The sequence below is a fragment of the Phalaenopsis equestris genome, unplaced genomic scaffold, assembly GCF_001263595.1.
Source record: "Phalaenopsis equestris unplaced genomic scaffold, ASM126359v1 Scaffold000002, whole genome shotgun sequence".
Lineage (NCBI taxonomy): Eukaryota > Viridiplantae > Streptophyta > Magnoliopsida > Asparagales > Orchidaceae > Phalaenopsis > Phalaenopsis equestris.
In genome coordinates, this window is record NW_018164444.1 from 78,538,007 (window position 1) to 78,550,384 (window position 12,378).

The following is a 12,378-nucleotide window of genomic DNA, read 5'->3' on the forward strand; positions in this document are numbered from 1 at the left end:
CGCTCCTCATCTCATGCCTTAATTCCTCCTCTTCCTACTTGTACGAATTTCAAATTCTTGCCTATTCCTTTCACTCTCTTTTAATTTTAACCTATTTCTCTACCTTCCTAGTTTAGCCCCTGCTTGCATCTATTTTTAATTGTTGTGTGAGGATCATTAAACATTTTTGGTCATTGTTTGATTTTAGGTGTGTCGTCCAGGCGTTCCCTCCTTGAGGGTTGTATCTGATGGTGACTAGTGTTGCAGATGTACCTGATACATGGTGGTGTGTATCTCCACTTGGTTCTTTTCTCCCCTGTCCGTCACCGATGCATGCATCTGCCCAGAGAAACCGTTAATCATGTTCCCAGCTTGCCTCATCCGAACGCTTCTACCGAACCTCTACAGACAGACCGCTACTCCCCTTAGGGATTGATTTAGTTGTTCGCAGATTGCGTCAATGCCACATACGGGTACTGGTTCCCTCCCTGTTCGCACCCTACTATTTGCAGATTTGCTAGCATCCCAACCCCGCCCAGATCAGCAGCGCAACTCCTCTGATCGGTCGTTTGACTGCGGCGCTGCTCCTCTTTTCTATGGGCCGCCCGTACACCCTCCAGTTGGTCACCACCACTCAAGCTCCTTTTCTACCACTTCCTTGTTCCCGCTCCGACATCTCCCACTGATAGACCGCCTCCAGTCCCAGTCTAGCGACGCAACCCTCTTCCTACGGACTTACCGGATCCAACGTCACCCCCGAGCACTGTTCACTCTTCGAAACTACCGTACCCACTCAAGAGGGTTGTTTTTTTCTTTTGTTATTTACTATGTTTGCTTTTGTTTTCTGCAATTTGCATTATCATTATCTATGTGTTAAATGTTGTTGTAGAGTCGTCCTTGTACCCCTTTCGAAATTCAACAATAAAATTATGTTGTTTGTGCGTGATTTGGGTTAACTTCATTATTCTTTGGTATCAGAGCTAGCTCAACCTTAGTCCTAACCTAGGGTTTCCCAGTATCTGCCCCCACCCAAACCACCCAATATTTTTTTTCTTTTTTCTCTTATTTTCCCTCTTCCTTTTCCTACATTTTATTGTCTTCTCTTTTCTCTTATCCCTTTCTGAATCACTCTGCCATGTCGCCACATTGATACTCGCCAATCCCGACCCGTCAAGAAATATAACGCGAGATTTTTCGCCTACAAAAACTGGCCGAGATGGACGACGAGACCCAATGTGACATTACCCTCAACCGTGATATTGATAGTCGAGGAGACCGCGACGACAATTTGAATCCGTTTCACCCCGAAGATGTCAGCGAAAATGAGTATCGACCACGCTGCTTCGACATTCACTATTAACGGAGACCTTGAGAGGAGCCCTTGTTCGGCGCCACCAAGACCACACATAAAAATGAACCTATCAAAGTTTTAAGGAAACATGGATTCAGACGACTTCATTGACTGATTGCAAGCGTTCGAACACAACTTTGGATACAAGGAGGTATCTGAGGATAAACTGGTTAAAGTAACCGCTATCAAAGTAAAGGAAAATGCCTTGTTATGGTGGGAAAATCTATAGCAACAACGCAAACGAGACAACAACAACAAGATCACCAAGTGGGCTAAAAAATGAAAAAAAGCGATGCACAAAAAATACATGTCGTCTCACTACTGTCAGGATATGTTTCTCAGGTTTCACAATCTACAACAACGAGTTCTTTTGGTCAAGGAGTTCAAGACAATGTTTGAACAATTAGAAATAAAGTGTGAGTTGGTCGAACGAGTGGTGCACACGATTGCCCGCTATCTGAGGGGGCCTAATACCCGTTATTAGTAATGTCGTTCAACTTCAACCCTAATGGTCCCTGGGTGATGTCCATACCCTAGCATTAAAGGTAGAACGACAACAAAAGCAAGCTAGGAGCAGTCTAGGTTCTGGACATCCTTCTGACAACAGTCAACCTTCAAGCCATCACCTACAGTTACGCCTGTAGAAAATACCACTTCCAGAGCTGGGAAATCAATACCATGCAATGAGAAGACCACCCCGAGCTGCACGAAGCTTGATAAGGGTAATTCATCGGGAACTGTTCCCGCACGAAAGTGTTTTAGGTACCACGGTTATGGTTACTTCACGACCAACTATCACCCATGCCGAGTCTTCTTGTTCACTGCAGAAGACATCGAAATAGAGGAAGTTGAGTCGGAGGATAGTTCTGAACCAGAAGCACTATTACTTCCAGAAGACGAAGGTGAAATGTTAGTCTTACTGAGGGTCCTGTAATCATAACCCGAACAAGATTTGTCCTGCCTACAACACGACATCTTCGCACCATGTGCACGGTAAAAGGCAAAATCTGCAGTTTGATCATTGACGGTGGTAGTTCTGAAAACATTGTATCTATGCTAATGGTGCAAAAGTTGGGCTTTGCTACACAAAAACTTTCGCGAGCCATTTCTCTCTCGTTAAAAAGAGATCATGTGATACACATCGATCAACAATGCTTAGTTGAATTTTCAATCGACGATTAGCTACAGGAGCAATTTTTGTGTGATGTGGTTCTGATGGACGAATGTCACATTCTGTTAGGACGACCATGACAATTCGACCGGAAAACTCAGCACTATGGCATTAAGAACACATACACATTTAAGAAGGATGGGTAGTGCATCATGTTATTACTTGTTATGAATGCGAAGGGTGTCATCGATACAGATGATTTGTTAGTTTCACGAGCCGCCTTCCTACAGTCAGTTTGAGACTCACCTATCGCCGAGAGGGAAATACCTACGTATCTACAACCGCTTCTACACAACATCAAGGACGTAATGATCAACAGCCTTTCAGACGGGTTTCCACCACTAAGGGACACCCAATACACCATAAATCTCATCTCAGGATCGGTGTTGCCAAACCGCCCCCCGTTTACAGATTGCGACCCACCGAGTACGAGCTCTAACATCTGGTGTGGGATCTTGTTTACAGGAGGATTATTCTGAGAAAGCACCAATCCATGTGTTATCCCCGCCTTTATAGTACTTAAGAAAGATGGTTCATGGCAGATGTGCATTGACAGCTGTGCCATTAAAAAAATTACCATTAAATATTGGTTTCCTATACCACGCCTCGAAGATCTCTTAGATCATTTCTACGGAGCCACCGTCTTCTCAAAAATTGACTTGCGCATTGGATATCATCACATAATTGTGCGACCAGGAGATGAGTAGAAGACCGCCTTCAAGACGCAAAATGGTCTATACAACATATATGCCTTTCGGCTTGTCTAACGCACCTAACACTCTCATGCGGTTGATGAATCAAGTCTTTCGAGCCCAGAATGTGAGGTTTGTGTTGGTGTATTTCGATGATATTTTGGTTTATACTAAATAAAAAGAGGACAACCTGCAAAACCTTTGAGCGATATTTGAGGTCTTACAAGCTGAACAATTGTACCCCCCCGAATGTCACATTCAAGTATATTTTTTAGGCTTAATCGTGTGTAACACAGTCATTCAAATTGACCCAAATAAGATCTAGGCAATCGTAAGCTGGACCGCGCCACAATCATTCTCTGAGCTATGACAATTTTAGGGGCTAGCTTACTACCGAAGATTTGTCTGAAACTTATGCACCATCACTGTCCTACTTACAAAACTGTTGAAAAGAAAGGAATTCACTTGGACAGCCACAGCCTAGACTTGCTTCTACATATTAAAGGAGAATGTGACTCAAGCACCAGTTATTGCCTTTCCGAATTTCAACTAACCATTCAAGGTTTAGTGTGATGCATCCAACGTGGGGATTGGCGTTGTACTAAGGGCCCGTTTGGGGCAGCTTATTTGGTGAGGTGGCATTCTGAAAACACACCTGACCTGTTTGGGTAAACTGCGTTTTGGCAGCTTTTGCATTGTCAAAACGCAGAAACAACGTTTTCACACCGCACCTATCTAAGTGTGGTAGCAACTTATTGGCAACGGTCTGATTTTTCCAAAAAAATAAAAATTTGTAATAGTCACCGCACCTAGCTTATCAACAGAATATTTTTAATCAGCTTACCAGCAGATTATTCAATAAGCTACAGCTGCCCCAGACATACCCTAAGTCAACGTGGACACTCCATTCCTTTTTTTAGCGAAAAATTAAATAATACTAGACGAAAATATTCCACCTACGACAAGGAGTTTTATGTCATTGTCGCAGCTCTGAAGCACTGGAATCATTACCTATTGACAACTGAGTTCATACTCTTCATAAATCATGAAGCTTTAAAATTTTTAAATAGTCAGACCAAACTAAAAATGCTACACGTCACTTAGGTGGAATTTTTAGCTTCCTTCCAGTTCATGCTGAAACACAAAAGCCGGAAGTTAGAACCACTTCGCGGATGTGCTAAGCCGTCGTCACCTACTGATAACATCCATGAAAACTCTTATTGTAGGCTTTGAAATTAGTAAAGACTTATACGAGACAGATGAAGACTTTTTTAAAATCTCACGAGAGATGTGGACGACTACTCTTTTCACCAAACGGACGACTACTTGTTCCACCAAAATAAACTATGCATTCCTCGATGCTCACTGCGAGAGGCCATCGTTCAGGAGAACCACAGTGGCAAATTGGTTTGTCAGTTTGGCACAGATAAGACTCTTGCACTTGTGAGAACACTTTTTTTGGCCTCGCCGGACGAGAGATGTGGAGTGACATGTCTTACTGTGTGGGATTTGCCATTTCGTCAAAACCCGTGGGCAGAATATGAGATTGTACATGCTTTTACCGGTACCTGAGGGCCATGGTTTGATGTCAGCATAGACTTTGTGGTAAGACTTTCACGCGCACAAAGGAACAAGGACTCTGTAATTGTAGTAATTGACCGTTTCTCAAATATGTTGCATTTCGTATTCTGTCATCAGACACTAGATGCATCTCATATTGTCGATTTGTACTTCCGCAAGATCATACGACTTTACGGAATTCTCAGGATTATCACTTTCGACAGAGGCATCAAATTTCTTAGCCACTTCTTGGGCAAATTAGGCACTAAACTTCAATTCAGCCTTCCAGCACATCCTCAAACAGATGACCAAACCGAAGTAGTTAATCAGAGCCTTGGGAATATTTTTCGATGCTTTGTGGGGAAAAATATCAAACAATGGGATCTTATTCTTGCACAAGCCGAATTCGACTACAACCGATCAACGAGCTAGATCACAGGACACTCCATTTGAAATTTTGTACGGGCGCAACCGGTCACACCCCTTGAGTTGGTCCCACTTCTATGCACATCAAAGATTCGTGGGGATGCTAACGAATGTGTTCACCAGATTCAACAACTCCGAGGAGGTAGGGAAGACAATTACGAAACAGAACCGTAAGTATCAAGCGCAAGCAAGCAAGTCCCTGAAAAAGGTAACATTTCAAGAAGGAGACCTCGTATGGATTCGAATAAAAGAGTGATTTCCCGTAGGAGTTTACTACAAATTGAAGCGTTAAATTGATGGACCTTTTTGCGTATTTAAGAAGCTAAACGACAACGCCTACAAAAATTGACCTACCAGGAAGCTCTAAAATTTCAGCAACATTTATGTCGCGAATCTCACTCCATACTTCAAGGATTTTGAAGCTTCGATGCATTAGGTTGAAGCTTCCCCAACCTCGTTGTGGTTCGGCCCGACACATACCAGTCCAGCCTCCTTGTTGGACTGAACCATCCTGATTGACCCTATGGGAGCGGAAACTTCCCTCCTCATCTCATGCCTTAATTCCTCCCCTTTCTAATTGGACTGAATTTCAAATTCTTGCCTATTCCTTTCACTCTCTTTTAATTCTTACTTGTTTCTCTACCTGCCTAGTGTAGCCCCTGCTTCCATCTATTTATAATTGTTTTATATTGATCACTAAACATTTTTGGTCATTTTCTGATTTTAGGTGTGTCGTCTCGGTGTTCCTTTCTAGAGGGTTATATATGACTGTGAGCGGTGTTACGACTATACCTCACCCAAGGTGGTGTGCATCTCCACTCTATTCCTTCTTCCCCTGTCCGTCACTGTCTCCTGCATCTACCCAAAGAAGCCGCTGGTTCCGTTCCTTTCTCGCCTTAGCCGAACGCAGTCTTGTTGAACTGCCACAGATAGACCGCTACTCCCCTTAAGGATCGACTCTGATGTTTGCAGATCCTGCCAGTGCCACAGACGTGTTGTTGGTTCCCTCCCTGTTCGTCCCTGCTGTTTGCAGACTCGCTAGCGTCGCACCATAGCTTAGATTAGTTGCACAACTCCTCTGATCGGTCATTCAATTACAGCTTTGCTCCTTTCTATGGGCTGCCCCTACACCCTCCGGTTGGTCAACACCATTCGAGTGTCTTTTCTACCACTTTCTGGTTCCCACTTTGACGTCTCCCACTGATTGTCTGCCTCCAGCTCAGTCTAGCGACTCTGACTGCTTCCTACGGACTTACCGGATTCGAAGTCACCTCCGCAGCATTTTGCACTCACCAGAACTACCACACCTGTTCGAGAGGGTTGTTTCTCTCTTCTATTATTTATGTTTGTTTTTTTTTCTGCAATTGACATTATCCTTATCTGTGTTAAATGTTGTTGTTGCGTCGTCCTTGTTCCCCTTTTGAAAATCAATAATAAAATTGTATCATTTGTGTCGTGGTTTTTTTTTGGAAGTTGCATTTTGCATTAAAATAAAATAAAAAAAGTACAAATGAGAGCTATAACGTTACACGAAAGAACCAGCATGGTTGACATCTTTCTCAACCACACTCAAAATATTGAGTTCACAACTGTGGGCTTCCCATAAGAAAAACCTATCTAAAGCGAGCCTAGCACAACAATGAGCCACCCTGTGTTTGTGTCGTGGTTCGGTTTAAGTCCAGTATCACTATTACTCACACTGCTCTCTCTCGTTCTCCATCCTCTCTCTTCGATTGTTTTGTTTTACCCTCTACTTGTAGCACGAGATTGCTTATTTGTGTGCTTGACAGTGTGCTTCAACTCCCTCTCTTTCTTCTCCCTCTTTGCCTCTAATTCATTTCGGGAGGAACCAAACAGCTTATGAATTAAAAAAGGCGTTACAAAAACATTATTTGTTAATAAGAGAAAACCTATAGGGCGAAGTAGCACGTTGGTTGGTGTTGCAATGAAGAGAAGCAAGAAGGCATTTGCAGCGCCTTATAAGGTTGTGCTCTGTATAAAAAGACTAACAATTGGCTTTTTAAGCATAAGATGATGAATATGTGAACTTTTGCATGAAGTTCACAAGTGGAGAAATAATGCATATAATAGTAGACCTGACTTCTTACTAGCAGTTAAAGTCAATGAGGCTCAAGCGTTGTGGCCCAGGACTATGTTGGATTAGGTAGCGGACTGTTTCATATTTTTATTTATTATTTATTCTTTAAGCTATATGTTACAATTCCGGCATTATCAAAAAGAAATGCTTGTTTACTAATAGCTTACTAATTTAATAGGGTATTGCTGATACTATGGCGCTGCTTCAAGCTGAGGGTCGGTTGCTTCGTGGTGAACATAATCTTTTAGGGGAAGCATTTCTCGTTATGGCGTCCTCTGCTGGGTACATTACTGTATCTATTCTCATTTGTTCCGTCTGATCACACTCTCCTTCTTTTCTTTTCCGCTAAACCTGTACTTTTTACGAAAAGCTTTCCTATTCTAACCTATTTTGAAACTTGATTGCCTTCTAGAATTCAGCAACAGCAAGAGGTGCTGTCCTGGTTACTTGAGCCCCTGAGCAAACAATGGATCCAGTTGGAATGGCAAAATGCTTATTTATCGGACCCATTAGGTCTGAAACAGTTGTGCTCAGATCCACAATTTATGTGGAACATTTTTCATACAGTAACCTTTTTTGAAAAAGCCCTTAAAAGGAGTGGATATAATAAAGCTAACTGGAACCCTCATGATTCGCCATCAATAGCAGATGGTTCCAATTGTCGTCATCCTATGTCTTTTCATCTGGCATGGATGTTGCCTCCTTTGTTCAGAGTAAGTACCGAGTAAATAAATATATAACTCTAAACCCTTGTTTAAGAATGTCATTTTAATAAGATTTTAAAATAATTTTTAATCCACTGTCGCAGTTTATTATTTAGTTTTTGTGAATTATTCTCCATCTATACTCCGCAGCTCCTTCGAATCATTCATTCCCTTTGGTCTCCAACAATAGCTCAAGCTTTAACAGTAGAACTAATAGGAGCCAAATATATGAGCCAAGTTGAGCAGGCTAGCCTACTCGGGGAGAGCGGTTTGAAATTGCCAAAAGGTCAGCTGACACATGCTGATGGATCTCAAATTGATATGCACAGGGAGGAAGATCCTAATGAAAATGACATTAGAAACTGGTTGAAGGGTATCAGAGATAGTGGGTATGCTTTTAATGTTTTTAATTTTTTACATAGATATATATTTTTTTTAAAGTTTGGGGCATTTACATACATACGGCCCAATTCTTATGTATTTACATATCTAATGCCTAAACTTTACTGTTTACATTTATACCACCTAAATCTTTCATATCACTTAAAAAATACCACCACTTTTACTATTAAAAAGGGTAATACGCCATTTCATGCATAGGTAGGATGGAATGTATGTAAAAATTGAAGTTTAGGTGTTAGATGTGTAAATGCATAAAAATTGAGTGGTATGCATGTAAATCTTCCGTAAAAGTTTTTTGTATTCCTTCCAAGTGACTGCAATCTCTCAAATGGGCTAGTTTATATTGAGGTGGTTCTGATGGTTCTTAACGGGGTGATTTTTGATTCATTGTTGGTCTTGTGAACGTTATTGAGAAATTCAGTTGTGGGATCTTCCATCCACAATTCTACAATACTCGGGGGATTATTTAGCAACAAAAGTAAAAATAGATGATAAATTTTGCCTTTAGGCATCATCATATATGAGATATAAAATCATTTTTAATTTAGTCCCTTGAGCTATTATCTATACGAGAGAGCTTGCCTTTAAACTTGAATAATGAAGTTAGGGAAGCTAATTCAATAATTTCATTTTCTTTGCTTTAGTTGATTTTTGGATTTAGAAGTTCCAAATTTTACAAGCCGGCATATTTAAGCCCAAACAAACCTTTCCTGAATAGACGCCCGAGTTGTTGTTGATTGGAAACTTTTGTTAACTTGAGATTTTCTGTGCTGTATGTGTTTTTTGTATGTTTCAGCAATATCTGTTAAGCTTTTTGAAACTTTAACCTAACATTTATCTAAATTTCCTGTTTGTCGCTGCATAATAAACACCAATATGTCTTGTATGACTTCAGGTATAATGTTATAGGCCTTTCAGCAAATATTGGAGATTGCTTTTTCCGTGGCTTTGACTGTTCTATTCTCACCATGGCACTCATGGAGAATGTACAATCAATGGACTTTAGACACATTCGTCAACTGATTCACTTAGTACTTGTCCCTATAGTGAAGTTATGCCCTGCAGATTTGAGAGTTCAATGGCTGGAAAACTTGCTTCATCCATTGTTCCTCCACTGTCAGCAGGCTCTTTCTTACTCATGGTCTAGTTTCATGCACGAAGGTAGAGCAAAGGTTCCCGACACATTTATTAGCCTTCCTGACATTGAGCTGAAGTTAGAGGTAATGGAAGAGAAGTTACTTCGTGATTTGACTCGGGAAATATGTAATCTTTTATTGGTTTTAGCTTCACCGGCTCTAAATTCTGGGCTGCCTTCTTTGGAACAACTTGGAAATGTAAACCGTACCGAATCATCTTCGCTCAATTCATTGGATGCATTCTCTACAAATTCTATAATGGGGTATTGTGTTGATAACCAAACCTTGCTTTCTTTTGCTTATAATGTTTTTTTTTTTTTGGAGAAATTTACATACATAGCACACAATTTTTATGTATTTACTTATCTAATATCCAAAATTTCATATTTACGCTTATAGCACTTTGGTTTTATAAACCTCTGCATGAAAATGCGTATTTCACTTTTAAGAAGATAGTGTTGGTGCTTTTTCTGATGTGATGTAAAAATTTGAGTGCTATGCATATAAATATGAATTTTTAGTTGTTAGATACGTGAATGCATAAGAATTGTGTGTTATGTATGTAAATACTCCTTAATTTTGTTTGGAGTGATTCAAGTCACCCTATCGAACTAAGCCTTTAGTGTATTGCTTCACTTATAGATTTCTCTTGACGCATAAAAGCCTTGCTCTTCCAGCCTTGAGAATATGTATTGAAGCGTTCACTTGGACTGATGGAGAAGCTGTTGCTAAGGTTGCGTCCTTCTGTGAAGCTGTTATCCTTCTTGCTATATCAACAGATAATGTGGAACTCAGGGAGTTTGTTGTGAAGGATTTATTCTATGCCATTCTTCAAGCTCTTTTCCTTGAATCAAATGCAGTAATCAGTTCAGATCTTGTTGGTCTTTGTCGTGAAATATATGTTTATTTGTCGCACAGAGATTCTTCTCCAAGGCAGGTCAGTTGAGAATAATCAATTTTTTTGTTTGAACTTCTGAACATGTAAAATTTGCAAGTTTGCTTATTGAGTAGACGTTTTCTTGGTGCTAAAAGCTTATTTTTCTTATCAGATTCTGCTATCCCTTCCTTTTCTTACAGAGGGGGATTTAGTTGCTTTTGAAGATGCTCTGAGTAAAACTAGTAGCCCAAAAGAGCAAAAGCTGCTTATGAGAAGTTTGCTTCAGTTGGCTACTGGAAACAAGTTGAGAGCTCTTGCTTGTCAAAAGAGCACAAGCATCATAACCAATGTTACAGGTATGTGTTTTGTCCATCCTTTAAGAATTAAGTCTAAAATGTAATTTATCCATAACTTTCCTAACATGAAATTGTGAAATGCAGCTGATTTAATAGTTCTCTCTCTCTCTTTGTTTTTTTTTTTTTTTGGAAAACTCCTCACCAGAATTTTTAGTGATCCACAAGTTTGTCTTGGATGTTTTGACCCTGTGCTGCTTAGGCATAATCCATGGCAATAAAAGCACGTGGAAGTGCCAGTGGAGATGATAGAATGACCAATATGGTCTGAAGGGAATTTTACCTGCAGGCTAATGATTTTATTTGGCATGGACATCGTCATTGTCTCTTTATAATTCTACCCAACCTTTCTTGTCCACTTTTTCTTGTTGGCAATCACATTGTGTTCTGGATCTATTTAATCTAAGCATTGGGACAATCAATTGAGACTCGGCTATTTGGACTTAATTTTTAATTTGCTACTTAGGCTTAACCCACCCATTGGTCTGTTACTCGAATGTGTTCACTGCACAGAGAGAGAGAGAGAGACGAAGGTAGGGAGGGAGTTCCGCTCGTCAGTAGGTAGTGACTCTTGTGACTAAGAGCTTTCACGATCGCATAGAACTCTTTGTCGTACATTGAATATTTCTCCTTGACTCATTCAATTTCTCACTGAAGAATGTTGTTGACTCTTTCAATTTCTCACTGAAGAATGTTATGGGGTGATCTACCTGGCTTAGTACTACTCCGATCCCCACATTGGAGGCATCACGCTCAACCTCAAACAGCTGATTGAAATTTAGTAATGCCAAAATTGGTGTTCTTTCAGGGGAGCAGTAGATGTATTGAAATTCCTTATGAATCGTTTGTAGAATGATGTTAGCCCAAAAAACTCTCAGCTCGGTGAAAGGCTTAGGTGCAATCTAGCTCACAATGCTCTCGATCTTTGTAGGATCCATCTAAATGTCGCTCTAGACAAATATAGCCGAAAAGCATGATTATTTTGTCAGGAAGTGACATTTCTTTGGATGAACATGTAGTTTTTTTTATTGCAAAACCTTGATGACCGCCTTCAGGTGTTGTAAGTGCTCCTTGAATCTGTTGTATGCTAGAATATCATTGAAATACACTAATATGAACTTCCCAATGTGAGCTTGAAACCCCTGATTCATCAACCTCATGAATGTGCTTGGAACATTAAACAAAGCCGAAAAGCATGATTATCCTCTCATATAATCCATCCCGAGTCTTGAAAGCGGTCTTTCACTCGTCCCCTGACCTGATTTGGATCTGGTGGTACCCGCTGCTTAAGTTGACCTTGGAAAAGACAATAGCTTTGTGCAACTGGTCCAAGATATCATCTAGGCGAGGTATTTGGAACTGATATTTGATAGTAATCTTGTCAATGGCCTTACTGTCAATGCACATCCATCTTCAATCTGTCTCATTTTCTTTTGACATAGTAGTATTGTGCTTCTGCTCTACCAAATGCATTTACTATTACTGTACTGTATGCTTATGATTTATGATTTTACTGAATTTTGTTTATATTGTAAGAATGATTTGTATGCTCAACTTTGTTTAATTTATCATTGAATCATGCGCTAGAATATTGATTGCTATGAAATTGAAAAATAAATATTTATTATT

General features: G+C 40.2%; 1 protein-coding gene across 5 annotated transcripts in view; it reads left to right on the forward strand.

The window, feature by feature from the left end:
• LOC110025960 (protein HASTY 1) overlaps positions 1–12,378 on the forward strand; it is a 115,618-nt gene that overhangs the window by 88,073 nt on the left and 15,167 nt on the right. For 2 of the 5 annotated variants that reach the window (XM_020726707.1, XM_020726789.1), the window contains exons 16-21: positions 7,456–7,559; positions 7,690–7,990; positions 8,132–8,370; positions 9,279–9,782; positions 10,162–10,456; positions 10,569–10,752. In XM_020726707.1, coding sequence (XP_020582366.1) covers positions 7,456–7,559; positions 7,690–7,990; positions 8,132–8,370; positions 9,279–9,782; positions 10,162–10,456; positions 10,569–10,752 — 1,627 coding nt within the window. Of the gene's footprint in view, positions 1–7,455; positions 7,560–7,689; positions 7,991–8,131; positions 8,371–9,278; positions 9,783–10,161; positions 10,457–10,568; positions 10,753–12,378 lie in introns of those variants that run through there. The other 3 variants (XM_020726874.1, XM_020726960.1, XM_020727036.1) reach the window with 3 other exon arrangements.